The 27,772-nt window shown below is 61.4% G+C and overlaps 1 protein-coding gene across 6 annotated transcripts in view; it reads right to left on the reverse strand.

Moving 5' to 3' along the window:
• ATP2B4 (ATPase plasma membrane Ca2+ transporting 4) overlaps positions 1-27,772 on the reverse strand; it is a 47,272-nt gene that overhangs the window by 14,336 nt on the left and 5,164 nt on the right. For 4 of the 6 annotated variants that reach the window (XM_027659626.1, XM_027659631.1, XM_027659628.1 and 1 more), the window contains exons 2-9: positions 10,356-10,791; positions 6,517-6,714; positions 5,197-5,454; positions 4,223-4,348; positions 3,842-3,967; positions 2,108-2,143; positions 375-536; positions 49-263 (exon numbers count right to left, since the gene is read on the reverse strand). In XM_027659626.1, coding sequence (XP_027515427.1) covers positions 49-263; positions 375-536; positions 2,108-2,143; positions 3,842-3,967; positions 4,223-4,348; positions 5,197-5,454; positions 6,517-6,714; positions 10,356-10,551 — 1,317 coding nt within the window. In that variant the 5' untranslated portion in view covers positions 10,552-10,791. The remainder of the gene's footprint in view (positions 1-48; positions 264-374; positions 537-2,107; positions 2,144-3,841; positions 3,968-4,222; positions 4,349-5,196; positions 5,455-6,516; positions 6,715-10,355; positions 10,792-27,772) is intronic. The other 2 variants (XM_027659627.1, XM_027659630.1) reach the window with 1 other exon arrangement.

A 27,772-nucleotide genomic window follows, 5' to 3' on the forward strand; every position in this document is an offset into this window, starting at 1 on the left:
GAGTTCCCCCGTCGCACCCCCAGCAACCCCGCGGCGCCGCGGCCTCACCTTCACGGAGTAGGCCAGGGAGATGGTGACGGCCAGCGGGAGCCCCTCGGGCACGGCCACCACCAGCACGGTGACCCCGATGATGAAGAACTTGACGAAGTACTGGATGTAGATGGGGGTGCACTCGGCCAGCCAGGGCCGCTTCTGCACCCCGAACGTGTCGATCACGAAGTACAGCACCAGGATGATGACGGTGATGGCTGACATGATCAGCCCTGGGGACACACACGGGGCAGAGTGAGGGGATGCAGGGGACACAGGGGACAGGGACAGCCCTTCTCCACCAGCTCTGGGGTGGTGGCTCATGCCAGGCCATCACCACTCACCTGCCTTCCCGATCTGCACCGCCAGGCGCGTGAGCTTCCCTTGCAGCACAGACTTCTCCTTCTTGGGCACCTTCACCTTCTTCTTCTCTTTCTCCTCATTTTCCACCCCTTCCTGGCTCTTCAGGGGCTGAATTTCTAAGGCCACACCATCCTGAGTTTTAGCTACAGCCCAGGGGCAAAATAAGACACCACGTGTGAATAGGAGAGAGACCAGGAAACCCTGGAGGACACCACTGAGAAAGATGGTGGTGGGAGAGAGAGAGAGAAAACCCAGACCAAGAACCATTCCCGGCGACACACGCATCCGAGCACATGGAATCTCCGTGTCCCAGGGCCCTGCCACCTCTCTATGGGGCAGTTTTTTGTCATCTACCCCAGCCCATGGATAAGGGATCCTCAGAGGTGACACTGGCACTGGTCACAACTGTAAGGCAGCGCTGCAAGAAACCCTCTGGCCAAGTTTTGGGGTGGAGACTGGATTCATCCAGCCTCTAACCCTGCAGCAGACTGGGAGCGCTTTGGGCTGACCCCAGAGATGCTCCAGTCCCCCCAATCCCTTGATGATCATCCCACTCCCTCCCAGTGCCACCTCTGCAGTGCCCTGTGGGCAGCTCAGCAGGAATCACTCGCCAGGGAAGTGACTGAGGGGGTGAGATGGAGGGGACGGTTAGAAATCGGATGGAGATTGAAGAGGAGGGAGCCAGCTCCTTGAATCCCAGCCCTGAGCCATCCACCACACGTTTAGGACCCGAGACAGCCAGGCTTCCTGTGCCTACGATTGCTCTAGTCCAGCTGAAAGTCTGCACTGGGGAAACCCAAGTCTGGAAGCTTTGGAGAGGGATGGGGAAGAGGGTGGGAATCCCCCTGAGAGGCTCCTCCTCAGCTGTTGGAGCTGGAGGAGCAGCAGTGGCCCCATTGCTGCCCCGGGACCTGTCCCCTCCTGGCTGCTGCTGCTCGATGGCTCGAGACACCCCGGAGCTCACGGCAGCTCCACATCGGACACCTCCACGTCACAACAGACCCCACACGGACAGAACAAGCACCCGGACACAGTCTGACGGGAAGGAGGGAAACTCAAACTGCTGAGAGGAGAGAGAGAGAGAGAGAGAGAGAGAGAGGTGGAGAGAGGTGCAGAAATGGGCTTCCTCCACAGCCTGCAAAGAACAGTGTGAGAAACACTGGTGAGGAGACGCTCACGGAGTCGAGGCCATGGGAGGAGAGGGTGCAACCATCACGTTGGCCAGGCCCCGTGGGATATTTCACCTGGGAACACCAGGAAGGGACCTACATCTCTCCCCCAGTCAAACACAAATCCTGGGAAGGGACAGCATCTGATGGGCCCAGGGGCTTCAGAGCCATCAAATCACTGAAGCAGCTCAAGGATGAAGTTTGTCCCGAGAAAGGGATGCTCTGCCAAAGGTCCAGGCTGCTGGAAGAGCCCTCTCCTCCCTGCACAAGGGCTTTTCCCCATGCAGGGACAATGTGGCCATGGGGGGAGCTGGTCAGGTTCATCCCAGGGTGCACAGCCCCACACTGGGGTGCCAGGGGCCACCACGATGCCGTGCCAGGGCCACCGGCCACGGGACCATTGCACCCTCTCCCAGGACAACGAGGCGAGAGTCCCGCCGGAGCAGCAAAGAGCACAGACTGATGAGAAGAAGGAAGGAAGGAAGGAAAGAGGAATGCTCAGTAGTTAGTGTGGTGCTGGTTCAAAGGATGGAGAGGCTGGTTACCTTTGTTGCGGTTTTCGGGGGCTCCGCTTTTTTTACCTGTTCAAAGAGAGAAAGGGTGGGGGGCTCAGCACGTGGACCCACACTCACCACCCGGCTGGGGGGACAGCCTGGGATGGGCCCTGCTCCGAGGGGCCGCTCCAGTGGCATCCGTGCCCTGGGCTCAGAGCCCACGGTCACCCTCCGGACACCGCGCGTGCCTCGGTCCACAGCTCACGGCCCTGGGGAGGCTCCGGAGCCCCCCGGCTCCCCCAGGCACCCCAAACCTCAGACCCCCAAGGCCTCAGACTTCCCCACCTGCAGAGCACCCACCACAACCCCCATCAGTGCCTCGGAGGGTGCCAGAGGTGCCTCAGACCATTGAGGAGAAGAAACCCCCCAGCAGAGTTTGACCCCCCGCAGCTCCAGGTCCCCTCCTGTGCTGGGTGCAGGCAGATCCACATGGGAGGCGTCGATTTGTCTCCCACCACAGGCAGCACCAGTCCCACAGTGGGCGGTTCTGACCCCAGGGTCTGTGGTGAGCAAGGTGTGCACGTGGGGGTCCCCAGTGGGGAGCACAGGGTGGCTGCAGCTGAACAAGCCTCGAGTGACAAGGGTTTTGTCCCCCCCATCATCCCCCAGTTCCACAGCGGGGACCCCCTGGCCCACTCTGCTCCCAAATCCAGGTTTGCTGTGGGGCTGAGTGACAGAGCTTGAAGGCTGGGAAAGCACCAAGCATCACTGCCCAGGTGCCCAGTGAGCTGCTGCTCAGCTCCCACAGCAGTGCCATGCCCGTGTCACCTCCTCCTCCCACCTCCAGGCTGGCACCTGAGCCCCAGGAGCTCCACAGCCCCCGAAGACCGGTGATCCGAGCGATCCGAGCTGGAGGAACCCAGCACACACAAGCCCAGAGCTGGAACGGCTGCCAGGAGAGCCCGGGAAGCCTCTCCCTGCCTGGCATCGCCTCCTGGGAAGGGCTCCCTGGCACAGGGACGCCTGAGCAGCCGGCAGTGCCAGCCAGCAGCTCCCTCCTGCCAGCTCCTTCTACCTCATGGCGGCTCCTGGTGAGCCCAAACCTGCTGAGCAGGGACTCAGGGACATGGGAGAACAGGAGCTTCCCAAGCCAGGCTGGTCCCAGTGCTGGTACTGGAGCTGGCACAGAGCAGGGCAATAAGCAGCAGGAAAGCATCAGGAACACCATCAGGAACACCTCAGCCTGCCTGGCTGCTCTCCCACCCCAGCACACAACCCCTCCTCTCCCTCCTGCCATCCTCTGCCTCATCTCCTTCCCCAGGGAGCTCAGGGAATGCCAGCAGAGATCCTAAGCCAAGTCCTCAAGGTTCTGGATGGGCCACCAACGCCCTGTGGGCAACCAGGACTCACCTTCCCCAGCAAGGAGCACCGTGGGCAGCACTACCAGCCACCCTTCCCTCTGATCCTCAATCCCCCAGCCCACAGCTCCACAGCCTGGATCCAACTGGGGATGAGAGAGCTGGAGCCATGTCCAAAAGAGCCAGGGAGCAGAGCCTGGGTGCACAGGGCCTTTCCTCAGGCAGCACCAGCCCCACACTGTGGGTGAAGGGGCACAGGGAGGGAACCCCCCACCTCAAGAGCTCACCATACGTGCCCAGGCCACGGGCACTGACACACAACTGCAGCCCACGGGTGTGGGAGCTGCTTGTGGCACACTGGTGGTACTTCCCAGGGAAGGGAGAGAGGCCAAAGGAGGGAAAAGGCGGGTTCAGGGGATCTCCTTACCTTTCTTCACTTTCTTCTCCTCATCTCCTTCTCCCGCGCCCAAGAGAGTGAAGATGATTCCTGTCTGGGAGTTGATACCCACGGCAGTCACCACCATCCTGCCAGAGCCCTCCATCACGTGGGTACCTGGCACAGCAGGAAGGTCACAGTGAGACAGGTGGGACAGCAGTTTCCATCTCACACAATCACAGGATGGTTTGGGTTGGAAGGGACCTGAAAGCTCATCCCGTTCCACCCCCTGCCATGGGCAGGGACACCTCTCACTAGACCAGGCTGCTCCAAGCTCCATCCAACCTGGCCTGGGACACCTCCCCAACATCAGGACCCAAGACCAACCATCTCTCCATCCCACCCCTGCACCCACCCCACAGGGACCCTCACCTGAGAGCAGCATGGGGTCTTTGTCCATGGATTTCTTGACTTGGTCTGACTCCCCTGTCAGCGAGCTCTCATCTATTTTCAGGTCATTGCCCTGGATCAGGATCCCGTCTGCTGGCAAGAGATCACCTGGGACAGGAGCACAGAGGGGGATCAGCCTGGTCTGGGCAGCCACTGCTCACCCCTGACTGCCTCACCCCGTGAGGAGGCTTCAAAAGGACTCAAAACTCAGCCCCAGACAAAATCTAGAGGGAGAAGATGCAGCAGGACCCAAAACTCAATCTCAGACCAAATCTAGAGGGAGGAGAAGTAGCAGATGGTTTTTTTAAGACAGACAGGTACAATAAGACGATATCCAATAGCTCCAAAACCCTCACTGATGCATGGAAAGATGAGAATTTTATTCAATCAGACAGTGCTTCCCCATCCAGTTTTAATAAATCAACACCAGATCCTTCCTGAAGCTCCTGACACATCCAAACCATTACAGGATCCCACCTTCCAACCTCCGAGGGGGGAAAAAACCCCATAGGAAAACAAACTTGATGTTGGATCAGTCTCCTTCCTGACAGAATCTGCATGGGGTGAATATTCCCCCTGGTAAACAAGGAGCAGGACCCAATTTATCCCAAAGGCTGCATCTCCCTGCTAAGGAAATATTCACGAGCATCTCCTGGCTAAGGAAATGTTCACCAACAAGGACATGGTCGGGAAAACGAATCATTTTTGAGAACAGCAGGTCACTAAAGCAGCCCAGAGCTGTGCACAGAGCCTGGCTTAGCTCTGCCAGCCCAAGTCCAGGTTGGCCAGAGACAAAGTGAGTGGAAGCTCCAGGGAGCATCTCCCATCACCACAGGGCTTTGAGAGAAAGGAGGAGCCAACACTTCCCCTCAGGGCTGGAGGAGGAATTGCTGGGCTCCTGAGGGGGAGGACACACCCCAGCCACCCCCGAGGGGCAGGGCAGACCCCTCACTCACCGTACTTGATCTGCGCGATGTCTCCCACCACGATCTCGGCCACCGGGATCTGGATCACCTGCCCCTTGCGGATCACCGTGAACTTCTGCTCCTGCTCGATGCGGCTCTGGAGGCCCCGGAACTGCTTCTCCTTGCTCCAGTCGTTGAAGGCGGTCACCAGCACCACGATGATCACGGAGAACAGGATGGCTGCCCCCTCGATCCAGCCGGCCTGCGCCTCGCCCTCGTCCTCCACGCCGCCCGTCGACTGCCCACACACTGCCCGGGGGAGAGCTCTCGTTTGCACACCCAGACGTGCTTGCACACCCAGGCACACTCATTGCACACCCAGGCACACTCACTTGCACACCCAGGTTAGGGTTAGGGTTAGGGTCTAGAATTAGGGTTAGGGTTAGGGTTTGGGTTAGGGTCTAGAATTAGGCAGAGTGTGTTAGGGTTAGGGTTAGGGTGAGGGTTTGGGGTTAGGGTTAGCGTTAGGGTTTCCACACCCAGGCACTGATTGCACATCCAGGCACTCTCATTTGCACACCCAGGCACTGATTGCACAACCAACACCCGCCTGGAGTTACGCTGAGCCTGGAAAACAGTTACTCCTCCCTCCTCCTCCCTGAGCTGCCTGGGCTTCCCCTGCTCTCAGGAGACGGTTTTTACATCCCTCGAGGAATTTGTTGGGTTTGCTTTTTCCCCCCCCCCCCCCTCTTTTATCACTTTTCCTTTTTGGCAGAAGTTGGGCTGAGCTGGGACAACTGGCTTCTATTTCCAGCTGCAGCACCCTGCCCTCCCTGCGCTGCGTGACCCTCGAGTGAGTCACATCTCCCTGTGTCTCACATCTCCCTGCATCTCCAGAGCCCTGTGCCTGCTCGACTCCTCCAACAACACCAAGATCCAGGGCCAGGAGGAGAAACCTGCCCAGCACAGTCCTCAGCCACCCATGGGGTGTCACAGCACTCCCTGGGCAGGGGGACATACCAGGGGACAGATGGCATTGTCCCTCCTTCCCCAAAGCAAAAAAGAAGCCCTGTGGGATGTGGGAAGCCACTGGATCAGATGGGCCCATTGGATTTGGAGTATCTTTTGGGGAGCAGCAAGGAGCAGCTCTGAGCCCGTGGTGCCCAGACATCAGTGCAGGTCCCTGGGGAGGCACACGCCAAAGACCCCGAGGATGGGGAGATGCCACCACCTAAAAAGGGTGAGCAGATGTAGCTCTATTTGCATGACCTGCCAGACATCACTTGTCCCAAATCCCTGCTCCCACAGGGCTGGGCACGGCGGCTCCCGGGAGTCCCCCACCAAAGCACAGGGACCCCACAGGGCACTCACGTTCATTGTCCCCACCCGGGGGGTGGTAGAAGGACAGGCCCAAGGAGATTATGGCTGCGATTTCCAAGATGATCAGCGTGACGTCCTGGAGTGCCTCCCACACTAACTGCAGGAACGTCTTGGCCTTTTTGGGAGGGATGAAGTTCTGGCCGAAGACCTGCCGCCTCTTCTCCAGGTCGGTCGGGTTCCCGGACAGGCCTGGAGGGGGGAGAGACAGGGATGAGGGTAAACCCCACGGCTGCCCCACAGCCCCCCAGCAGCACCAGTGCCAGCACGGGGGGCACGAGGTGCCAGCAGCAGGGAGCCAAGGCAGAGCTTTGCCCCTGTCACCCACGGGGGCAGGGGACACGCGGGGGCCGGGGCGAGCACGCCCAGCCACCCTCCCAGTGCTGCAGCCTCAAGTGCCAGCCGATGCCAGTTGGCACTGGCCAGCTTGTTTACATGCTGCATCAAATTAGCCGTAAATCTGGCACCGGGAGCAGCGCTCGGAGCCGCCGGAGCCGCCGGAGCCACCTGATCCCTGTGTCCTGCCAGCTCCGAGGAGCAGCGGCTGCGGAGAGCGAGCGGGCACAGCAGGAGTGTCTCCGAGCTCAGCTCAGCCCCACGGCCACGCCACGGCCACAGCCAAGCTGGTCCTGCCACAGCTGGTGGAGGAGACACGGGCTGGTCCCGCTGGAATGGGGTGGTGGGAGAGAGGGAAGGAGCAGGCCAGCCCCGAGCTGGGGTGCTGCTCCCCACGGCTGGGAGCAACCCCTGGGAGAGGGGGGGAGCAGATGAGGGCAAAAGGGGAGCAAATGGGGAGCAAAAGGGGAGCCTGAGCCCCTTCAGAGCCCTCCCACCCAGGCCACGAGCCAGTGGTGGGAGACACAACGTGCCCTGGCTGCCCCCCATTACAGCCACTAAGAGCTGATGGGGTCCCAGGTGAGAGAAGCCCTCCTGCCCAGCACCACCTTAACCGAGCCCCCCATTTCTCCTCCACCTTAAGATGGCCCGTGGGGTTGCTGCCAGCTCCCGGGATGCACCGGGAAGCGGCGTAAGTGGCCCTGGACACATCCCGGTGCCTGGAGCAGCCTGGCAGCGATGCCCCCCCTCCAGGGGGACCCAGCCCTTGCATTCAGGGGACACCTCCCCGCCAGCTCCGTGGCATTCCAGGGGACACCTCCCTGCCAACTCCGTGTCATCCCAGGGGACACCCTCCCCGCCAGCTCCGTGTCATTCCAACCAGGAGGAAGCAGCAGGACGAATCCCGTTCCCACACCCCCCCTGCACCCCCCCTTTGTGCTGCGACTCCACCCCAGCTGCAGGGAGGGGACGTGCTGGCAGAGCGGCCCCGGCGTCCCCACCCAGCCCTGACGAGGCAGCAGGATCCTGGGATCTCCCGGCCCCAATTCCCGCCCAGCGTCTCCGGCGGAACGGATGGAAAATGTGGCTAAACTGCCGTGGAGCCAGGGCTGTGCCACGGGCACGCACGTGCTGCTCCATCAGCACACGGGAGGCTGCAGATTTTGGGTCCTCCAAAGCACATCCCACCCACGGGCCTGACCCCAGGGCTGCCACCCACCCTCCTGGGGGTCAATGTCTGTGCTGACACAGGGAAGGTGGCAAAGAGCAGCAGCCACGGGCATGTGCCACTGCTCTGGGGTACCAGCAAATCCCCCTGCAGGGCCTGAGGGTCCAGTTATTGGGTGCTGAGTTGGAAATTTTGGGTAGAGGCCACAAGTGACAGCAGAGAACAAACCCCCATAGTGGTCACCAGTCCCTGATTATCCCAGGAAAGTTGCTGTTGGGTGGCAAAGCCTTGGCACAAGGAGCCCCCACGCAGGATCCTCACCCTGGATCGGGAAGGAGGCGGCAGCCCCGGGAGCTGCTCCTGCCAGCAGGTGAGTCAGTGCTGGCACTGGGCACCCAGGGGACACCGGGGACGCTCCACGGGTGACTCACTGAGCCACCACCCCGCTGGGGGACAGGGGGATGTGGAGGTGGAAAGCCAGTGCCTGGCAGAGGGACACCCCACTCCATCCCAAAGCCCCTCCGGGAGCAGCCCCAAGGGATTGGGGTGCACTGACAGCTCTTGGGGGAGAGCCAGAGTCCCAGCAGATCCCAGCAGATCCCCATCCCGATGCTGGGGAGACCCTCACTGCACAAACAGTCACGTGTGGGGGTCCCACCCTATGAGGATGGACAACCCAAGGGCCTCTCGGGGTGCAGGCAGGTTCTGGGGGGACCATGGTCACCATCTGCCCCACAGGGATGGTGCCAGGCTGGAGTGGGCACTGCCAGCAGCATGGAGAGTGGCACTGAGGGGCAAGAGTCACACAGATCCAGGTGGGATCAAACTGCTCCAGACACTGCCCACCACAGGCTGATGGAGGCAGGGGGGGGGGGGGGCGGGGGGGCGGGGGGGACACCCCGGGCAGGCTCTGCTGTGCCAGCAGCTTCCTCTGGTGACACACAGAGAGAGGACACAGCCCTGCACTCCCTGCCCAGAGCTCTGTGCCAGCGGGGTGAGGAGCAGAGGGATGATGAGCACGAGGATGGGCACAAACATCCACACAGGGAGTTGGGACATGCACCCAGTGTCCCCACTCCCATGGGATCAGACAGAGCTGCCTTAGGCTTTTGCTTTTCCCAAAAATCCCAGCTTGTTGGAAATAACCTTTCTGTGCTCTCTGGGCTCAACAGGACGGGGTTGAGCTTCATAGCAAGAGGGTGAGGGAGGGATGTGCTGGGGGCATGAGATCCAGCACTGACAACCAGTGGCACCCAGGATGGAAGGGCAGCCCTTCGCCTCCCCACAAAGAGCCTTTGGGGTCTGCTTCTCCCCTCCCCTCTCCTCCCGCCCCCAAAGGAGCGTGTTCCCACTTTGGCAGGACCGAACACATTGTTTTGTGACCTGGACTTGGTATTTCCACCGGGACTCCCCCCCCTTCTCTAATGACATCCCGATATTGTCTCCCCTTCCCGGTCCCACTCACAGCTGGAAACGCACTAATCCCCACCTTTCGGCACTAAGAATAACCCACAAGTTTTCAGAGCTGAGGCGCAGCCACGTCCCCCACCCCACAGCCACCGAGGGGCCACATCCTGCTCCCAGTTCCAGGTAAACCCTCGGGGCTGTAATCAGGGGGTCTCTCACCCCAGTACCCCTTTAATGCCAGGGAAGGGGTCCATCACCACGCAGAGGCACCCACAGCTCCCCAGAGCCAGCAGCCTCATTGATAAGGGAGACCCCAAAAGCCAGCTCAGCCCGTGGGAAGGAGAGGTGACATCCTGATATCCTTCCACAAAGCCTCCCAGAGGTGACCTGGCACCCACAGGCATCACTGCCACCACCACTCCAAACTGTGATCCCCTCAGATCAGGGGTGACCTGGGTGCCTCTCCCCATCCCCCTGGGGGACGTGCTGCCCATCCCTCATCTGAGATGCCTCAAACAGCTCCAGCCACCTCCCCAGCACCACCCAACCTTTACACTCTCCCTCCCACCCTCCCACTGGCTCTGTAAATTATTAAATGGGAAAGGCTGGCACAGGGCAGCGGCCAGGCTGTGGTGATGAGCCCCCCGTGCCCCTCTGATAGCCCTGAGCTCATCCTGCCTCCACTCCATCCTCCCAGGGGACGTGGGGCTCCAGGGAACCCCCTGGCATGATGCTTCTCTTTCTTCTCCCTCCTTTCCTGCCCTAAATGACCATTTTACGAGACGTGGGGAGCGTCTCACGCGATGGACAGCGGGTGCGACAGCACTGGCTGAGCTTGGCCACAGGACACGCCTTGGAGCCACCACCCTCCAGCCCAGAGGTGACAACCCCACCTGGCAAGGCCAACGGGGCGGCCACTCACCTTCGACGGGCGACGTCTTGAGCCTCTTGCAGACGTTCTGCACGCCGCCGTAGGAGTCGTTGAGCCGGGCCACCGCCTCGGCGCTCCGCAGCTCCATGAGGTTCCTGAGCTCCACCATGGAGCACCCGAAGTCCCCCTCATGGTTGCCTTCGGCGACCGAGTTCCCGGGGTGGTGGTCGGCCACGTTGTTCGTCATGGTGCCGGTGATGCCGACGCCGGCTCGCGGCTCCCTCGAGGGTCCGGCGGCGGGAGTGGGGGGGACACACGCTCCGTGCGGCCCCTTCCCTGGGGGAGCAGGTGCCTCTAACCGAGCCCAACTTCTCCGGATAGAGGTGTAAACAGGATGTGCATGTTACCGCGGAGGCGACCTTAGCAACGACCAGCGTGCATCTCCTGCAGAAGGAGGAGGGCTCCCTGGATACCACAGCAACTGGAGCTGCGAAAACAAGGGATGGGGGGAAACAGAAACACCGGCGTGAAGGGAGGCCCAAGGACCAGTGCACGGGGTGGGAGAGTGGGGGCGGTGGCACCCCGGGCTGGGCGCCTGCCAGGGGTAATGTGGTTTCATCACGATTTTGACCCGAAAGCCCGGGGGTGAGGAGCTGGCCTGGGAGGGAGCTGGCAGGCTCGGCGCGGACACGCCACGGGGAAAACCGGCAGCGGCAGCTCCGGGGCCGGGCAGGAAGGGCGCCCAGGTGGTTCTTCACTCAAACCCAGCTGCCCGGCCCAGAAAAATGTCCCATTCACTCTGGGTTAAAAATACACCTCGGCAGTGGAAAACAGCTGCTTCCTGCGCGGGCAGGCGCTGGGGCTGGAGCGCCGCCCTCCACCCTGCCAGCAGGTAAGGGAGCATCCCACACCCATGGAGAGGGGCTCGCTGCACCCAGCAGGCTTTGAACCACCTGAGAGACACCGCAGGGACCAGGGAAGCCACTAAAATCTGTGAGTTCCTCTAAAACAGAGGCTTTTCCATCAATGACCCTCTCAAGAGAAGCCCTCGAAGGCAGCGAGTGGTTCTTGGCCTTGGCTCTCAGCACCTGTCAGCCAGGTTACAACCCCCCAGCCCTGCCAGAGAGGACAGAGGAGTCCCAAAAATGCCTGAACCAAGCGCTGTGGCCAGGCAGGCACAGCATCCAGTGGCTCCCACGTTCCCCAGGGATCTGGGGTCCCCCGCTGGCATTCCAGACAGAGAGGATGGGGGCTAGGGACAAATAGGGACATGGAGAGAGCAGGCAGAGCAGCACAGGCCAGAGGGGAAAAGTGCTGTTTGTCACCCAGGGTGCCCTCCAGCTCTGTACCCAAGCTCCAGTGCCAGCAGCGATGCTCCCGGCACTCCAGAGGCAAAGAGCCTGCAAGGGAGGCTCTTATGCAGAGAAAATGAAGTCTTTCCTAGAGCAGTATAAATGAATAACAAAAGGAGTGGCCACTACAGCAGCAGCAGCAGCCTGAGACAGGGTCAGGAGGTGGCAGAGCAAGTGAACAGGGAAGAAAAGCAGCCAGACAAGAACGGGAGGAAGGTGGAAGGACACCTATCGCTGCTTCTCAGGGGCACACGGGATGCACCAGCCCTCACAAACCCAACAGGCAGGCACCACACCACCCTGGGGCTGTCCCAGCTCACCCCACAGCACGGGACCCCAACTGCAGTCACACCAGAGCTCAGAGAGCAAACCCCTCCCTGCCTGGCCCCTGGGAGCAGCTCCCTGACAGCAACACCCAGGGCAGCTCTGGGCATTATCAGGACAGAACAGGCACCAACTGAACCCCAGGGACACCAGTGATTCCACTGCACAGGAGGGTCCTGTCCAACAGCTGCAGGCACTGAAGGGATTGGGAGCACAAGGAGCTCAGGGATGGGGAGCACTGGAGCTCCCGGGACACCCAAACCTGCACCCTTGGGGCAGAGCATTGCTGCTGCCCCATAAAGCAGAGATCAACTCCAGCACTCCCACCCCAGCATCCCTGCCCATTCCCAGCCTGGTTACCCCACAGCTCCTCGTGGAGCTGAGCTCATCCATCATTTAAAGGCGTGCTGGCTCCCAGCAGCGGGAAGCAGGAGGTGGCAGGCCCAATTAAGCAGACTCCTGCTGATTAAGAGAAAAAAAGATAATTCCCTCACCCCAACACGCTAATTTTTTCCTCTTTCGTAGCAACAGACGTTGTCTGAGGAGAGCTCAGAGGTTAAGAGAAAGACGGTTAATTAATCCTGTAACAGCCTAGTCCATAATTACCCCTGGAGGAGCTCACGGCACCAGCCCGTGTCCCACCCAAGGCTCCGGCCCGGGACTGGTTCTGCCCGTCAGGAAAGGAGGGGCTGTGGTGGGGGAAAGACTCCTGTGTCTGCTCTGAGCACCCTCCTCCAGCCCATCCGGGGTCACAGACCCATTCCTGGCCTGTCTCTGCCCCATCCCACCAGTCCAGCACAGGCTCCTGCATTCCTTGGCCAAACTGGGAAGGATCGGTCCAGAGAGCTGCACTCAGGCTTCCCTAAGAGCTATCATCCTAACGAGCTCCTAATGACTCCAGCAGCGTTCAGCAGGCTGCCCTTCACTCCAATAATTCACTTCCAGAGCCCCCAGGCACTGGAGAGGAACAAGTGCTCCCCGAGGGCCTCCTTGGGAAGAAAACAAGGAGCGGGAGCCCGGGAGCCCGAGCGCCCTGTGCGGACACGGGACCACCCCTGGAGCCGCCACCGGAGCTGTGTCAGCTCCCAAACGACATCCCTGGGCAGGACAAGGGCTGCTGTGGAGTTTGGGATGGGGGACACTGACTGTCTGGAGCCACGGGCCGGGGTGTGGGTTGGGGCAGGCAGGTGCTCCGGGCAGGAGGGAGCGGCTGGCGAGGAGCGGCGGAGCCGGAGCCGATGCCGGAGCCGATGCCGTGCTGCAGGCGAACCTGCCCGGAATAATAAACGGCTGCACGACACCTCCGTCCTGGCAGGGAGAGCAGCCACGGCCAGAGCCGGCACCAGAGCATCCCCCGTGCCCACCCCGGCCCCTGGCACAGCGAAAGGGACCTGCTGGCACAGGGAAAGGGACCCACTGGCTTTTAAGCTCGGGAAGAGGAAAGTGCTCGGAGAGGGACAGGAATAATTAAATCAGCTGGACGTGCCACACGTGATGCCTTCAGCCAAGCCACGAGTGGCCTCGCTGCGACACCGGTGGCACCAGGAGCTGGCACATGCCAGCAGCAGCCACCACTGGGTCCCTGGGCAAGGCCACGGATCCTCCTGGCTCAGCACATCAGAGCAGACCCCGGCACTGCTCTGTCCTCCCTGCAGATGACCAGAGACAGAGCAAGCCCTGACCAAACTCAGCTGTTGTTTTCCTTTATCCATGAATGAGGATGAAATCCCTGCCCCAGCTCAGCTCCCCTCCAGCCTGAACATCCCCCACCATCCAGGGCAGAAAGCACCGTGCTGAGGAAGAGCAAGAGCAGCCACCACATCCCCTGCCCAGAGCCACGAACCCCGGCTTGGACAAGCAGGATCAGGTCCATAAACAAACCTCAGGTCATGTGGATCACGGTGGATCACCTTCCCCAAGCACCTGCCCCCTGCCACCAGCACCCCAGCCCCACACACTGCCCTTCAGCAGCACCCACTGGGGTTCATCTCCTCTCCCACTTTGGGAATGGGGTGTTGGAAACACTTGGCTGCTGTAGGTTGCCATGGCAAACTCAATGTAAAGCTGTCAGGGATGCTGTTTATGTTGCCAAGTGGGGATGGAAAGAAAAAAAACCTCAACTCCCCCAAAATTACCCTTCTTGGCTCGGGTTTAAGATTTTTCTCTTTGGGAATTAAAAAAGCTGAGCTGCATCCCCAGTGGAATGAGAGAGGCTGCATTGAGCCCCAGAGCACAGAGCATAGACAGACCTACTCTCCAGATGGACACATGGGTTCCAAAAGCCAAAACAGCCAATTAAAGCAGAAAAACAGGCCTAAACCACCTTTCCCTGCCTGCTCCCTGGGATATGTCCCAGGAGAAACTGCACAGCTCCTCTGGCTCACCTTCCCACCTCCTGGACCCCACCAGCACTCAGCACCCACCGTGGGCTGTTGGGAGCCACAGTCCCACGTGGGAGCAAGGCTGGAAGGCAAAAAGCTGCTGGAATGGCTGCATCTGCTGAGAGCATCACTGGGAGAGACACGTTAGGTGCTGTCATCAGGGGAAGGTGTCTGGGGAGGGGAAGAGACCCCTGTTGCAGCAGGGAGGGACATGCCAGGGGACGTGTGGGGGTTCCTGCACTGGGGGGGCTGCGCTGGCACAGCACACCTGTGGGGTTTCAACAGGTGAAAACCTCGGACATGCTGCCCTCAAAGGTGTGGGGGGCATGGGGAGGGCACGGGGAGGGCATGACCCCCACACCCCCAGTGCCCGCTGGGGCTGAGTCAGGTCCATCTCCCACGGTGGAGGGACACGTGGAGCAGATGGTCAGACCACAGCAACACCAACTCCTGGGGGATTTTGAGGGCCCCCCACCTCCCACCTGGTCCCTCAGCGGAGTCCCCACCTCTCCCCGGGAAACAGGGGGGCCCCAGCACCCCAGGGGCCAGGGCAGGGCCCCTCCCCTGCACACTCACCAAATTGCAATGTGCAGATGGCAGCTTCTCCTCCTGCCTGTTCCCAGCAACACCCCTGGCAAGGGAAGCCTTCTCTCCTTAACCCTTCCCATGCCAGGCGCCCCAGGAGGGCACCCAGAGGGGACACCGGGGTGTTGTCACCTCCCGCGGTGGCAGGAGCCAACAGAGCGACTCACCGTGACAAACCACATGATCTGCAGGGGCAGGGCTGGCTCCAGGGGCGCGGGGGCCACCCCAGGCAGGATTGCCACCCTCGGGCCCAAGGGCTTCCCCGGCAGCCACCAAGGGAGGAGGTGCAGGATCGCAGAGGTCAGAGAGGGCAGCGAAGGTCACGGTGCCGGAAACTGGTCCTGCAGCCCAACACCCCCATGGCAAAGGCACGGGGGCACCAGGCCAGGCCAGAACACCCCGGACAGACCCCTGCAGGCACGAGTTCCACTCACAGCCCCCTGCCACAGCACAAGGCAGCGTGGGAGCAGGAGCTGTCCCCCCTTCCCCAGTCACGCCGGTGTCGCCCCTCCCTGCTCCTTCCTCTGGGCTCTGGGTGCCGAAACCAGGCAGGGTCCCCGGTCAGGGCTCCCCGGGGCAGCACCTGTGGCACCCACAGGACGTTCCCTCCTCCCACCACAGTATCCGCTTCCTCCGCCGGAGTGCGCCCGCCATGGGAGGGGACGGTGGCACTTCCCTCCCCAATGGGGCCACCCCGGCACCCGACAGCGGGAAACCCCCCAGTGACACCCGCCCCACACGTGGGACACGTGGGAAAACACAAGAGCCAAACGCCAGGGATGGGGCGCTGCAATAACTGCAAGAAGCCCTCGTTTTTCACTTGCAGTGCTGAGAGGGAAGAAGCTCCCGGCCTTCACCCTGCAAGAGTGGGGGGACTAACGTGCCCCCCTGCCAGGGCACTGCAGCTGGAAAAGGGCCAGCAAAACACCCAGGAAGTGCTGGGGCCGTGCAGAGCTCAGCAGCAGCGACGCTGTGCCAGGGAAACCGAGCCACGGAGCAGTGCCCTGGTCTGTGAGCACAGGGCTGATGCTGCAGCCCAGGAGCGTCAACCCCAGCGGAAATCTGTGGTGAGACCAGAAGGAGCTCCAGGTTTCTCCTACACCAGCCCACCAGCAGCCCCCCAGGGCTGGCAGCATCTCCTCCTCCCTCATCCCCACGGTTCCCACCGGCACAGCAGCAGCTCCGAGTTAAAATTCCCCAACTCCCACACGGTGCCAACTCCTCCTCACCTCGCCCGTCTGCGGGCTGGGACACCAGAGGTGCCAGCAGGGTGGGGAGGGGGGGACACACTGAAACCACCCGGGTACCGCAGGCAGCAATGGAACTGCTGTTCAGGGTGCCACATGCTGCCAGAGGCGTGGGAAGGAGCTGCCGGCCCGGGATGTCACCGCCACCAGCCCCAGCTCCCCGTCACCAGCCCCAGTTCCCCGTCACCAGCCCCAGTTCCCCGTCACCAGCCCCAGCTCCCCGTCACCAGCCACAGTTCCCCGTCACCAGTCCCAGCTCCCCGTCACCAACCTCAGCTCCCCGTCCCCAGCCCCAGCTCCCCGGCAGAGCAGAGCATGAATCGCGGCAGCCCACAGGTGGCACAGCCCGTAGTATTTCTCCCACACGCTGTGCCAGGCACACGCTTCCCGCTGCCGGAGCGGGGCGAGCGCCCGCCCGGTGCCAGGAGCGCAGCCGGCGCTTCCCTCGTGCGCGGCCACTGCCGGCACGTGTGCCCAGGGGCTGCCATGTGCAGGGCACGAGGCAGGGGACCCTGTCCCCAGACAGGCTGTCACCTCCCTGGCCTGGTTTGGACGCTCATCTCTGCACAGGTGTGGACACCAGGGATGGGGAAGCAACCAGAGCGTCGTCACATCATCGCACCATCCTCCTTCTCCTCCTCTCCTGCCAGGCCGTAGGACCAAAAGGTCATATGGCACCTCTGAGCCACGCACCAGGGCCAAGGTCACAGGGAAACCACAAGGAAAAGGCAGGAAGAGGCGGCCTTCCCCAAAAAATGCATCCCTTCGCCGGCCATTCCGCAGGGAACACGAGTGGCTGCCACCAGCCCACTAATTACAGTTGCCTTGGCTCTGTTTTTTCGCTCCTATTTTGCCTCCCGCTAATGAAGGCTGAAAAACTGCTGGGTTTTTGCATACCCAAGGCAGCAATTAGCAGCAGCAAAGGGCAGGGAAGAGGCTGGAGGCAGGAGAGCACCATGGATGCGTCGATCCGTGACGCGGCTCCCCAAAACCTGGCGTCCCAAACCCCAAAACCTGCTGCCCCGAGCCTCAAAACCTGGCGTCCCAAACCCCAAAACCTGCTGCCCCCAGCCCAGGGGCCACGACAGCCCTGACTGCTGCTGTCCCAGCCCCTGCACGGCGCATCCACGTGCCAAAGGCACTGGTGCAGCTGCTGGAGCCTCAGTGCCGGGGCTCAGGAATCTGCCCTCGCCCCCGGCCGGGGCTTCCCCGCGCCCCAGGGTGCAGCAGCCCAGGAATTTCAGGGGGGGGTGGAAGAAAAGGAAAAGCAGGGAGTCTCCAGGCGAGCTGTCAAGGGGAATGTTTCCATCTAAGGCCTTGGTATTTCTCTCCCGGCGCCTGCACTAAATCACCCCAGCTCCTCTCATTATTCTTTTGTGCTTTACAAGGTAGCACAGCCGGTGGAGGAATGCAGGAGTGTGGGGAGCGAATCCGGCCTGTCCTGCACCAGGAAATACCTGCTGCCCCCCAGCCTTTGGAGGGGCACAGCATCCCCTCCTGCCCTGCTACACCAGCACCAGGCAGAGGTGCCTGAGGAGGGGGCACGTGGCAGAGCCCAGGGTGCCCCATGCTGGCAGACTGGGACTGCCCTGGATCCCAGTATGAGGCTTTGTCCACTCCTTCTCGCAGCCCCCCCAGGATGGACACTGCCATGGTCACATCCCAGCCCTGTGCTCAGACCAACCTGGATCCTCCCAGTTCCTGGCACACCTGGACACCCCCCCAGTCCCAGCACCTGCGGCAGAAGGGAGAGGACACCAACAATCCTACGGGGATGGGCAGCTGGGGGTCCTATTCCCAGGCAGACACTCCATCCCCCCCAGCACACGGATGCTGGGACTATCCCAGTGCAGCAGAAGTGCTGGTGCCCAGAGCAAGGCTGGGAGCAGCATCCAGGCAGCTGGAGGAGAGGGCACAGGCCACGGGGCCACCAGGCCAGGATCCAAAGCAAGGATGGCGCAGAGGGCAGGACGGGAGGAGCCCGGAGCTCTGCCTCCAGGGATGGGCTCTCTCTGCTCCACAGACCTCTGGAGCCATTCCTGGGGCAGAGGTACAGCCAGAGGACACTGGGACTTTGGCAGGAGCTCGGGCAGAGTGGAGCCTGACCCAGTTCACCCCCAGCCTTCACTGCCAGCCTCAGGGAGAGGCAGGGATGCTCCAGGCAGCTCAGCCATTCCCACCTCTCCCGTGGGATCCCCATGGGATGGGGCAGCCCACGAGCAGCGAGTGCAGTTGGTCTCTGACTCAACTCCCCACATGTCCCTCCTCCTTACACAGCCGGGGAAACTGAGGCAGCCACACACCTGAGCACAGCAGCATCCCACCCCAGCCCCAAACAGGGGGGAAATCCCAGCAATCCTGACTCCCACCTTTCTACAACCCATTCAGAAAGCAGAGGAGCAGCTTAGCTTAAAATCAAGCAAAAACCAGCAGGTAAGTACTGATCCAGAGCACAGGGGATTTCACAGGCAAAACAACACCCAGGGAATGGGAGAGCCACTGGCCAGGACGCAGGGGCACAGCCACGGTATTTTTAGCAGGATTACACAGGGACAGGGGATTCCTACCCTGAAAATCCCTGGGGGCTTAAAATAGGCCCCGTCACTTCCTCCCAGCAGCAGCCGGGAGAAGCATCTGCTTCTCCTGGAAGTCAGGAGGAGGAGAGGTTGAGCCCTTGGGGTGCCACAGGGCACCCTGAGGCACCTGGGTGAGCACAGCACTCACCTTGCCAACGAGCTGCTTCCTCCTCCTCCCGGCTCAGCGAGGAGAAGAGTCCCGTGCAAAAACCGAAAGAGCAGCAATCACAGCCAAACACTCCTCGGGGTCACAGCGGGGAACTGAGGCAGGAGCCAGGGAGTTGGTTTGACCCCACAGGGAAAGTCGGGGGCTCCTGGGCTGCAGGAGAGCAGGGGCTCCCCCAGAGCTGGGATTGCACCAGGGGAACCCCAGGGAGTCCCCCCTGCAGCCCCCCGGGGCGGGCTGGGACAGCAGGAGGGCTGATCCAACGCTCAGATCCCGATCCCGAGGCTGGAAGCAGCCCTGGGGGACACAGGGAAAGGCTGAGGACAGAAATGCCCCTCCTGCCACCTCCCCACGTGGGCCAGGGGGACGGGGTGGGTGCCCCTGGTCCGGTACCCGTCCGTGCTCCGAGGGCTCCCGCGCAGTCCCGCTCCGGATCACATCCCCTTCGGACGCCGGGTAACTCCTCCGATCCCAACTAGCTCGTGTCCCTCACGCCAGACCGCTCCGGCAGCAAATCCATATTTTTCCATTGAAAAGTCCAAGCAGAGAGAGGGAGAGAGAGGGGATTTTTTCCAGGCGAAAGGGAAGAGTCAGCAACAAGGTGGTGGTGGGGGGGGGGGAGGGCGGGAGGCTCCGAGCCCCCCTCCCTGCCCCGAAGGGTTAAAAAATAAAGTCGGGGAAAAAAGTGTGTCCGCGATAGGAAAAACACACGCGCTCCCAGGGAGAGCGCGCCGGCTGCTCCCGTTTCCCTTCCCGACATGCCCCGCTCCTGGGAAAGTGTAGGCTGTTTTCCATATATAACTGCAAACTGTTCCATGCAGTAAGAAGTCTAATTAAAGGGAGGGAGGGAGAGCGGGAGAGACGCAGGAGAGCGAAAGGCAATATTTATACGAGGGAAGAAAAGCTGCGTCCCCGGGCACCGAATGAGACCCTCGCGGAGCAAAGCCCGTGATATCATCGGGAGATCAAACCCGGGCAGAAGAGGCAAATCAGAGTCTGGAAAATATGTAGCAGTAAATAGGAGGACAGAGCCAGATGGGCCAGGAGAGCACGGGGAGGGACAGGGGAAGGAAAAGCTCCTCTGAGACAGTTGCTGGGACGAGGCCAAGTGGTGTGGGAGGGGGCACACACACACCCCCGGCCCCCTGGGAGCCTCCCGGGGTCCCCACTCCTTGTCCCCCACGGCAGGAGAACCAAGTACTTAAGTAAACAGCAGGAATCTGCTCGAAAAATAAATATGAAAGTAAAACTACACGGGCAGGAACAGGGCAGGGGGGGTGTGAGATGCCAGGAGGAGAGCAGCACGCTGTGGGACGCCGTGGTGGGTGGGGGAGGCTGCAAGGGAAGGGACACCCATCCACACTCAAGGGGTGACCCACATAGTCCTCACCCCACTTAGAAACACCAGCCTCGCCTCTCCCACCCACCCTCAGCTGCATCTCACCACCCCAATGCTTTGGGGGCACCCCCTTCCCACCATCCCAGCCCAGGCAGGGCAGGAGGGGTCCAGGGGGACTGGAAAAAACCCAGATCTGCTCTTCAGAGCCTCACTGTTCTTCCCACCAGCACCAGCCACAGCCCCGAGGTGATCCAGAGCAGCCAACACATTCCCAGTTATAGGGGCCTGTGCCTACCCCGGGTGCCAGTGCATTTTAAACCCATCAATGTGCTTTAATCAAGTGCTGATCTATCTAAAAGTCACCCTATCTGGGCTGAGCACCGGGGAGAGGCTGGTGACAACAGCACCATCCTCCTCCTCCTCACAGGCACCGTGTGCTCCCTTCCCAGCTGGCTGGGACTGTCCCCTCCCCTCCCCAAAACGGACCTGACCCACTGCTCCAGCAATGGAGCCACTGTGTGCTGGGCACTGCCATTCCCACTACCAGAAATCCCAGCACTGCCATTCCCACTACCAGCATTCCCAGCACTGCCATTCCCACTACCAGCATTCCCAGCACTGCCATTCCCACTACCAGCATTCCCAGCACTGCCATTCCCAGTCCCGTCCCCACCTCCACACACACGTGTCCCGGTGTCCCAGGTGCTCAGCCCCGTCCTGACCTGCCATCCTGTTTATGCAGCATCCTCTCCAACGCCCCCACGCTCCCAGAGGCTCCCAGCTGCACCAGTAAACCAGGGAAACTGGGATATCCCTTTTCCTCAAGTGCCAGCATGCAGCTGCTGGCACAGCTCCCACCTCCTGCGTCCCTGCAGGTGGGATGGTGCCTCCCTGCCCCTCTGGTGCTGACCCAGCCCAGGCTCTGCCACCACACGTGTCCTCTGTGCCAGAAATCACAGCTCAGGGTGCTGCAGGTCGTGTCCCCCCACCACCAAAGAATCCACTGCTAAAGCTGCAACAGAGCTGAGAGTCAGAATCACAGAACCTCAAAATGGTTTGGGTGTGAAGGGAACTTAAAGCCCATCCAGTTCCACCCCCTGCCATGGGCAGGGACACCTTCCACCAGCCCAGGTTGCTCCAAGCCCCATCCAACCCGGCCCTGAATTTCAAGCTCTACTTCAAACTGCAGAGACAGGACAAGACACAACAGGGGCAAGGACACGGTGCTGGGGGGGGTTCCCACTGCCCAGCACCCCCCAGCCCAACAAGCAATGCCCCCCAAAGCCCTACAGGCTCTGCCCAACCTCCAAACAAGAGGAACAAACCAGCCCCGGGGTCAGCCGAGGTGACAGCTGGACACCGGCCACTTTGTCCTGGCTGGACCTGGAGCTGCAGGAGCCACGGGAGGCTTTGGCACAGCCCCTGCCTATCCCAGGCACTTACCCAGGTGGGTCCCTAAGCACCAGCACTAATCCAGGGATAATTGCAGCTTTAACAGCGATAGGGCCCAGATTACCGACACAATCTGGGTGTTAGGGGTGCTGTGCTGGCAGGAAGCAGATGGAGCGAGGGTGATCCACAGGGAATACGGCGAGTGGCCGGCACCCAACCCAGCTCCCAGGACACCAGAGCCCAGCACGGGGTGGTACCAGGGGATGGAGGCAGAAGAGCTGCCCGTGGCTGGGCATCGTTGATTCCTGCTCTCCATCCAGTTGGAAAAACGCAAAACCCACCCAGGGCCTGGGGCTTGCATGGACAGGATTCCCCCTCCTGCCCTGGGTATCCTACCCAGGATTGTTCCACATGCTGGAATCCTCTCCACTCCCACGGCTCTGGCTGCTCTTCTCTGCCCTCTCATTTTCCCAGCTGCCTGCAGTATCAGGTCCTTCCTCACCCCCTCCATCAGCCTTTTGCTCCATCCCTGGAGCCCAGGCAGGGGTTGGGCAGGTGGGTTTGCTCTCTGCATAACAAGGATAGTGGGAATGCAAAGATCAGGGGACACTGGCAGGGCAGTCGCTGGTTTGGGGTCCCACAGCACCATTTGGGGTCCCCCAGAACCACCTGGACTTGGTTCTGTTCCCTGCTCCCACACAGCCCCTCGAGGGGAAGCAGCCAGACAGAGTCCCAGGCAAGGAGACTGAGATTCAGGGAAGCTCTGTGCCAGCCTTCCTGGGTCCCTTCCCTGCGGTTCTCTTCCCAAAGGATCACTCCAGCAGGGCTGGAGTGCAGCGAGGTCTGGGGGCTGAGGAACAGCGAGGCCGGTCTGCACACGCAGCTGTGTCCGGGGGAGGGGGAGGAGGAAGGGAGGATCCCTCATTGTCCTTTCCAAAGGGAAAAGGGACAGTCCCCTGCACGGAGGTGCCAGGCAGGGCAGGAAGCACTTCCAGTCTCCTTGCTCCAGGCTGTGTCTGCCCTCAGAGAGAGGAGGACACCGGCACACACAGCACAGGTTCCCCCCGCGCGGCACAAACTCCATCTGCAACAGCTTCCCAGGATTCGATGCACTTCACGTTCAACTGCAGGAGCCAGAGGATCCCCCGGCTGCTGACCTGCACAGAAACACCCAGCTGCTGCAGGGGAGGGATGGAAAAGGAGGAGGAAGGGCCATTCCTGCACCGAGCTCTGGGTGCGTGCCCGAGCGGGCGCCCAGCGAGGTGAGACCGGGCACGCAGACAACATCCACAGATGGGCAGAGACGGGAAGAGTGGGAAAACAACGCCAAGAAGGGAAGCAATGAATGGAAAGAGATGAAAGGCAGCGGGTCAGGAGCTACAACAACAGAATTCAGCTGCGGACACAGAGCTGCAATACGGTGTGGAAGGATTTTGGCTCACCAGGGCCTGGCCCAGGGCTGCACCCAGCCCTGGAGTATCCACTGGACACCAAGCCAGCCACCACTCCCTCACCCCTGGATGCACCTCTCCCAAAACAGGCACAACTCAGCACCCTGACCCTCAGCTCCAGCCTTCCCCCAGGAGGTAAAGCAGCCTCCTCTGCGAGCCCCAGTGGGCTGCGTTTGGCACCCAGCACACGCCGAGGAATCCAAGCTGCCCCTGGGAAGAGCAGCCCGTGGATTGAACACCCCGAGGAACACCCGGGCCGGCTCCCAGGGGCACAGCACACCCCGGGGATGCCGAGGCAGGGAGCAGGAGGAGGTTATCCAGCTGGTTTTCCCCCACAGGGAGGCGAGAGGGGCCTGGTTGTTTGCTTTCTCCTTCCCCCAGGAGATCTCCTGCTGACTTGGGAAACACCCTCGGGTGCAGCTCTGCGGGGAGGAGACGCTTCCCAGACACAGGCAGAGGCAGCAGCTTCAGTCCTTCCCCTCCCTTTTGGCCAGTCCAGTTGGGGTCAGATTTAAGAGCAATTCGTCACTTGGGAAATAACACCACTCCAGGCCTCCTCCCTCAAATAAACCTCAAAAGACATCATTTAGGCAAGCTTAATTTGGACAACTAAAAATAGCCAGCACTAGTCACACTGGAAAATGCAGGCTGTGGAGCTTCACCCTTTCACAGCTCCAGCTGGGACATGGGGGTTTCTGGCCCCCAGCTCCACAGCAGTGTCCCTAGGGAGGAGCACAGCCTCGCTCCCACAGGGAATCCATGGGTACAGCAGGACCCTCCAAGGACCCATCCCAGCGCCCTGCACGGCTGCTCTGATGAAAGTTTTGGGTCCCCACACTTTCCCAGGCAGGATGCGGTGACTCACAGCCACGTCTGCACCAGGACACCCAGGAAAGATCAGCCACGCTTGCAGCTCCTCCCAGCCCAGCCAAGTTTCTGGTCCCAGCTCCCTCCAGCTGATTCAGCCCCACGGTCCCAGGCAGGGGCAGCCAGGCCTGTGCCACTCGGGATAAATCCCCACCACTGAGCAATGGGGGCTGGCATTCCAGCTTTCCTCCCACTCCACAGCAGCGGGGCTGCCTCAGGCACTGCGACCCTCACCAGGCACAATCCCAGCCTTGCTCCAGCCCATCCCATCGCCAGCCTGGCATTGCCAGCTGTCGGCATCACCAAACAGCCTCCAGCAGAGCCACAAATCCAGCCTGCCCTCATTTCCCTGCAATCCCCCTCCTTGCACCAATCTCTCCCTCCTTGCACTAATCCCTCCCTGTTCCAGAGGCAGGAATAATATTTAACTCAGGTTCAGGCTGGAGCACGAGCTCCCTCCCAGCCCCGGGTCACGTCACCCCCGGGCTGTCCCCACCGCCGAGGCCGTGCTGGATCCGAGCTCCCGGCACAGCCACGTGCCCGTGGCAGAGCCCGGCTCCGGCAGGAAGCCCCCCTGGAGCGGGCAGCCCTGGGAAGCCCGGGAAGCTCGTGCTGCCGGCTGCCAGCTGCAGCGATCTGTCACGGAGGGATTTGTATGCAGCCGGCGCGCGGGACCGGCAGACGGGGCTGGGCTGTCCAGGTGCCACGCGGTTCCCCGAGCAAACCAGACACCCTGCCCTGGATTCCACAGCCAGCAGATCCCACCTGGAGCCGCCCACTGGGATACACCCCAGCTTGGCCCCGTGAGAGGGTGGGGGCTTCAGCCCCTGCAGAGCGGGGATGAGAGGGCACGATGCTCAAGGACTGAGCCATCTTCTCGCTCATCCCTGTGTCCTTTGGCTGCCTGTCCCTTGGCACGAGCAGGAAAAGCAGTTTTCCCACTGCCAGCTACAGAGCACCCGTGCAGCCCGGGATCTGCCCTCAGCAGTGCTCGAGCAACCCGGGGTTATTTTTAAGTGGCTGGTGAGAAGGTGGGAAGGGAGACGAAGAGCTGGAATGCTGTGATGCTGTGCCACTAAGCCTCTGGAAAGGCTGGAGCACAGAGAGCAGAAGCATCAGCGTTTCCAAGCAGGAACAAAAGGCGAGAAGCGAAAAGCCGAGGGCATTCCGTGGGGCTGGCCAGAGCCGTCGGCACCTCCCGGGCGAGCGAGGGGTGGCAAAGGGACAGTAAAGCTCCAGCTGCTGCAGCAGGGTCCTTAATTAGCATCTTGGGAATCGGCGCTGAAAATCAGACACCTTCTGCCCGAAATCCGAGCCCAGACCTGAAAATCTGATCCTTGGATCCGATGCTCAAAGAGCAAAGGTCACGTCAAATCCCAGACAGGTCCTGCCACTGTTCCGCAGGGCTGAGCCCCCCCCCGTGGTCCCCTGTGCCCGGCTTTGCCCCCTGCCCACCCCCGGCCCCCCCAGGCTGGGCAGAGGCAGCACCGAGAGGGCCGGCGGCTTATTTTTAGCCCGGGGAAGGCAGGAGCTGGGAGCTGCCATCCCAGCTCTTGCCCTTGGCGTGGGACACGCTGCTTTCACTGCTGCAGCGAGTGCCTCGGGCCTCAGCCCGCCCCGTTGCCCCCCAGGCTCCGCAGCGCTGGCTGCACCCCCCCCCGGCTGGCATCACCTCCCCTGGCACCAATCCTCCGCCCAGGGAGGAGGAGGAGGATGCTCAGCCCAGGAGCCGGCAGCTGCCGCGGCCCCGCGGCAGAAGGATCGGGGATTATTTACAGCTCCTCAACGGAGCGCGGCGAGTCAGGCAGGGCTGAGTTAGGCAGGGCTCAGTTAGGCAGGGCTGACCTTTCGGCGCTGGAGACAAAGGGAGGTGTCAGCCGGCGCGGGATCGCTGCTGCGGGACCCTCCCCAGCCCGTCGAGGCCGGACCCCGGCGGGGGGCTCGGGAGCGGCGGGGCCGGCCAAGGCCACGGAAAGCCAAGCGCGCCGGGATCCCAGCCTGGGAAAAGGAGGGATCGGATTCCTCCCTGCGCGGCCCCGCCGGACAAACTCTTCCGGGTGGGGACTCCTACGCGCCGCTCCCTGCCCTGGCACACCAGCAGATCGCCGCTTCCCACAGCCCCCGGCCGCTCCGGCGGCAGGAAAACACCGGGATACGGCACCAAATAAAAGCGGGGGGGGGCTGGAGACTCGCCCCCGGCACCCCCGAGGCTGCGCTTGGCTCCTCTGCCGGCTCAGCCCAGCTGCCGACTCATCCCTGCCATGGAAGCGGAGAGGGAAAAGTTTCCCCGTCAGCACAAAACACCGACAACTGGCCAAACCTTGGGCTTGGCTTTTCTGCCGCCCTGGCCAGGAGTTCACCCTGCGGGGACCCGCCAGGTCCCGGCCCCGGGGGGTGCAGGGGATGGGCCCACTCCCTGCATTAGGGGACTGTCCCCAGACCCTCCTGCTGCAGGGAAGGAAGGGCCTGCAGAGACCAGGAGCTCTGCCCCTTGGCACTGCCCAACGGGAGATCCTTCCCGTGCCCCTTCCCTCGCTCCACAGAGATCTAGCTGCGGGATTTGGGCAGAGGAACACGTGCAGGGCTGGTGTCACGGCTTTCTGTCCCCTCCCTAGCACGGACTCTCCTGGTCCTTACAGCGTTTAGGACAGATGCCATGGCCCAGAAGCCCAGACATCCCAGGGAAGCAGCCCAGGAGTACCTGGTATCCCACCAGGATCCCTACATCCCTCACCACCTTCCCGGGCAGCAGTGACCTGTCCCCCCTTGCCAGCCCCTCGCTCCCTGCTGAGGTGGCACAGGCAGAGGGATTCTCCTGTCCAGGATTCCCACAGCCCCAGATTCCTGACCCTCTCCGGGGCACATCGCTGTGCATCAGCTTCCCACATTTAAATCCAAGACCTCTCCCAGAAGCTCACAAATGCAGGAGGACAGGGAACTCATCTGTTACTCACAGAGAGCTCTCCCAGGATTTAAGTTGCTTAATTAGTGCTTTAAGAGAGTCACCAGCCAAGTGGGTGACACCCCAGCGGGATGTCATGTGCTCCACAGGGCTCAAGCTTCGCTTTCCTCCTCTCCTACCCAGGGTTATCTTGTTTCTTTTTTTCCCCTTTCCATTTTCTAATGAATAAACAGAGGGGCAGGTTTTATAAGTCCATGGAAACTCTATTATCCCTCTGCATTAAAGCCAAAAGCAACTAATTAAAACATCAAAGTCAGAGGTTTCATTAGTTCGGCACTGGCAGGAGGTGACAGGGAACGTGGCTCCCACAGCCAACTGCTCTGAGGGACCCCAAGGCTGGACCCGTACCCTGAAACACATTCCCTGTCCCAGTGCCACCCTTTCCCATCAAAGCTGCTTCCCTCAAAAACATCTCCATCACCTGCACCATGAGATGAGTCTTTATTCCCACCCCGCAAAACACCAGGGTGAGATGGATGGAGTCAAATTTCCAGCTCACCCTCACCAATCTATTTCATCCTCTGCACACGGGATCCCCACCTACATGACACCTCTACCTCCATCCACCCTGAGCAGGAATGCTCCAGGCAGCCAGCAGGAATCCAACAGCATCCCTCACCCTGCCAGGATCCACTCCCAGCAGTCACCAGAGAGCCACAGGGGTTGGGGAACACCAAGGAGGAGTCACCTCTTTGTGCTGCAGAGGCCACCTCCCCATCCAAGGACCTGCATCCCATTGCCACGGCCACACTGAGCATCAGCCACCTCCCCATCCAAGGATCCACATCCCTTGCCATGGTCACACCGAATATTGGTCCCTCCCCAT

This window comes from Corapipo altera, unplaced genomic scaffold (genome assembly GCF_003945725.1).
Source record: "Corapipo altera isolate COAL_440 unplaced genomic scaffold, ASM394572v1 77b, whole genome shotgun sequence".
In the NCBI taxonomy this organism is placed as follows: Eukaryota; Metazoa; Chordata; class Aves; order Passeriformes; family Pipridae; genus Corapipo; species Corapipo altera.